At 37.9% G+C, this 3,369-nt stretch overlaps 1 protein-coding gene across 1 annotated transcript; it reads left to right on the forward strand.

Annotated features, from left to right (window-relative positions):
* Window positions 1-201: 201 nt before the first annotated feature.
* Window positions 202-1,751, forward strand: LOC139900906 (uncharacterized). The gene is made up of 5 exons (XM_071883655.1): window positions 202-259; window positions 349-528; window positions 715-1,223; window positions 1,401-1,514; window positions 1,737-1,751. Exons 1-5 carry the CDS (start codon window positions 202-204, stop codon window positions 1,749-1,751), a joined length of 876 nt encoding a protein of 291 aa, XP_071739756.1.
* The last annotated feature ends 1,618 nt before the right edge of the window (window positions 1,752-3,369 follow it).

Raw genomic sequence — 3,369 nt, forward strand, 5'->3', positions numbered from 1 at the left:
TGGTATGCTTCATTTATTTTCATAAATGAAGATGTAATTGATAAACAATACTCAGCTACTCGAGTATGGCGCAAATATTCGCATAACATTTCTGTTACCTTTCCAAAACTCGTCACCAAAGAAAACCTTTTGTTTAAGAAGATTAAAGCTGAACAAATTAATGATATTAAATATGGGGAACACATACTTTCGCTGACATCCATGAGCCAAGATTGGGATATCTCTCAAGGTTATGCTTGTATTCTTGCTGGGAAAAAGAGTAAGCATTTACTTTTGCTATATATGCTTAAATAAAATGTTCTTCTGTATCTATCCATTTAATCACCGTGACACTTTAATTTTTTGCAGAAATTACTCTGCTTACCGCTATGCGATCATCATGTTATTCACAGCTTACTTTTAGCACTGAGAAAATTATTGATGATACCCTCAAAACAGATGAAGTGAGGGAGGAGGAAGATGAAGAAGAAGAAGTAGAAGAAGACATAGGTATGAATCGGATTGCCTCTAGAGAACGTCGTACCTCGGGTAATGAAAATGACAACACTGAATTATGCAAAATTCCATACTAAAACCTGTACTTGTTTTCTTACATACCCAGTACTGGTGGATTTTATAATCCAAACCCTTCCTTATATTTTATGCCACCTTTGAAATGTTGTGAAGCATATTGGAACTCTTTTATAAGTAACAATTTTCCTTTATCTCCAACAGCTAGTGCATCACATCAAGACACTATCTTAGCAACTCTTCCGCCTTCCGCCAAGAGGAGAAGAACTGGTCAAATTCCTTCGTCATCTGCTCAACAGGGAGCTGGCCCTAGTTCTTCTCAACAACAAATTACGCTTCCCAATCTTGACACAAACATGCTCTCTTCTCTTTTAAAAGGACCACCACATTCGTATGAAGATTTCATGACTTTTCTGAATGCCATGGTGTGCCCTTCACTAGCGCAATTTTTTAGCAACTTATCTGATGCAGATGCCAAGAAAGTTAAGGCACAAAGCATTATTCTGAACATTGCTTCTGGTTTGAATGACCTTCAACGCCTATCTGATTTGCAGAACAGTGAAGTCACTACAAATAAGGAGCTATCTGCTGAAAAGGAGAAAGTAACCAAGGCTGAACGAATAGCCACAGAGATGAAGAGGGAATACGAGACAATGAAGAGGCATTATGAAAATTGCAACAGTCAGAGGGTGGAATATAAGGAGCAAGTTAAAGTACTATCTTTCAGAGAAACACGGCATCTGAGCAAAATTGATGAACTAGTGAAGGAGAAAGAAAAATTAGTTGAGGAAAATAACATATTGAAGGAACAGCTTAAAGCCAAAGAGGAGAAAGAAAAATGAATGATAACTGGCATTCCTGCACTTGTAGAGCGTGTCTTTAACTGTCAGGCACTATCTCACAGAATCCGTGAGTTTGTCCGCCTTGCAAAATCTGCTGAACGGTTAAATTTTTTCAACTTTATGAAGAAAAAACTATCAGAACTTCCAAATCCTGTTCCTGAGGTAATCACATCAAAAATTAATGAAAATGCTATTTTAGAAGCTGATGAAGCCGGTGCCTCAATAGAAAATATAAAGTTTTCTGATCTTGAAAATCTGTGTAAAAGGCCGGATGTAACAATAGATGATGTATTGAATTACACTCCACAGAATGAATAAAACATTATGTTTTTATACATCTGCTTTTACATAACGCTTAATATTGCATTTAGTTATGTATATTAGAAAGATATGATGTAACTTAGTAAGATTATTGTAATGAACAATGTTCAAGATAATGAGATTGTACGTTGCAATCATTATAGTTATGAATATTAAAAACATATTCTCCGCTATACTCCTTCCGTCATGAAATTCATGAGGAAAAGTTATGAATTATTTTCGCCTTTAGATATTTTGCTGGACACTATGATCCATTTTCTGTTTTGTTTTGTATTTTGTGTATATGTGTCATGACATTTTTTGTAGATTCGTTTCATCGCTTCGATGTTTTAGTGAGTTCTACATGTCTCACTATCGATACAACCATTTTGAGTATGATTGTACTTCTACCACCGAAAGACTCTCTTTCTTTCTGCGGGTAGGGATGACACACAGCTATGTGACACCTGGGCTAAAAAATCCTTGGCCGGATAAAATTTGAAAAATATTGCCATAAGAATAATTGCTATTATTCATATTCTTTAAAGAAATTTTTACATTTATGACTATATCTCATGCATTTGAAAGTTGATCAAGCTGTCCATGCATATAGTGCTACGCATAAAATTTCTTTAAATTCATTGCATTCCAAGCTCTTTCATATTGCTCGCCGGAAGGCGCAGCAAGCATGTAGGATCCATTCTGATTTACTTTCGTGACCTTATAAGGTCCTTCCCATTTTGGGGCTAGCTTTCCAAATTTGATTTGCCTGCTTGCTTCATTATCACGTAGCACTAAATCACCTACTTCAAATTGCACATGCTGCACTTTCTTGTTATAATATTTTGCCATTTTATGTTTGTGATCCGCTTGCCGGATGGCGGCCATCAACCTTCTTTCCTCCAATAAATTGAGATTCTCTCTTAACGCCTCAGAATTAACCTCAACATCAAATGCCATAATGCGTTGCGTTGGCACACATATCTCAGCCGGTATCACTGCCTCTGTTCCATACACCAGACTGAAAGGTGTTTCCCCCGTGCTCCGCTTTGGCGTCGTCCGGTGTGCCCACAATACATTTGGCAATTCATCCACCCATCCAGTTTGACTTAGACCTAATCGTGCCTTAATGCCAGCAACAATTTCCTTGTTGGTAACCTCCACTTGTCCGTTCGCTTGAGGATGAGCAACAGATGTAAAATTTTGTTTGATGCCCAGCTCTTCACACCAACTCCGAAATGGATTTTCTGCAAATTGCTTGCCGTTATCGCTAACTATTTCATTTGGCACCCCATAACGGCATATAATATCATGCCAAACAAATTTCTTGACATTTTCTCCTGTGATTTTTGCTAAAGCCTTTGCTTCAACCCATTTCGTGAAAAAATCGATTGCTACCACCAAGAACTTAGCATTACCAGTGCTCCTATTGAATGGCCCCACAATGTCAATAGCCCATTTACAGAACGGCCAAGCGGATGATACCGGTATCAAGTCATACTTTGGAAGACGCTGAATTGTTCCATGCATCTGACAATTCTCACATGTTTTGATGATTTCTGCAACATCCCGATAAAGTGAAGGCCAAAAATACCCTTGTCGCATGATCCGTGATGCCACAGTACGGAAATCTGAATGTTGCGAACAGACTCCTTCATGCATTTCTTTGACCACCTTTAACGCTTCATCATCGGTTAGACACCTTAACAACGGACCA

This window comes from Rutidosis leptorrhynchoides, chromosome 3 (genome assembly GCF_046630445.1).
Source record: "Rutidosis leptorrhynchoides isolate AG116_Rl617_1_P2 chromosome 3, CSIRO_AGI_Rlap_v1, whole genome shotgun sequence".
NCBI classification, from domain to species: domain Eukaryota; kingdom Viridiplantae; phylum Streptophyta; class Magnoliopsida; order Asterales; family Asteraceae; genus Rutidosis; species Rutidosis leptorrhynchoides.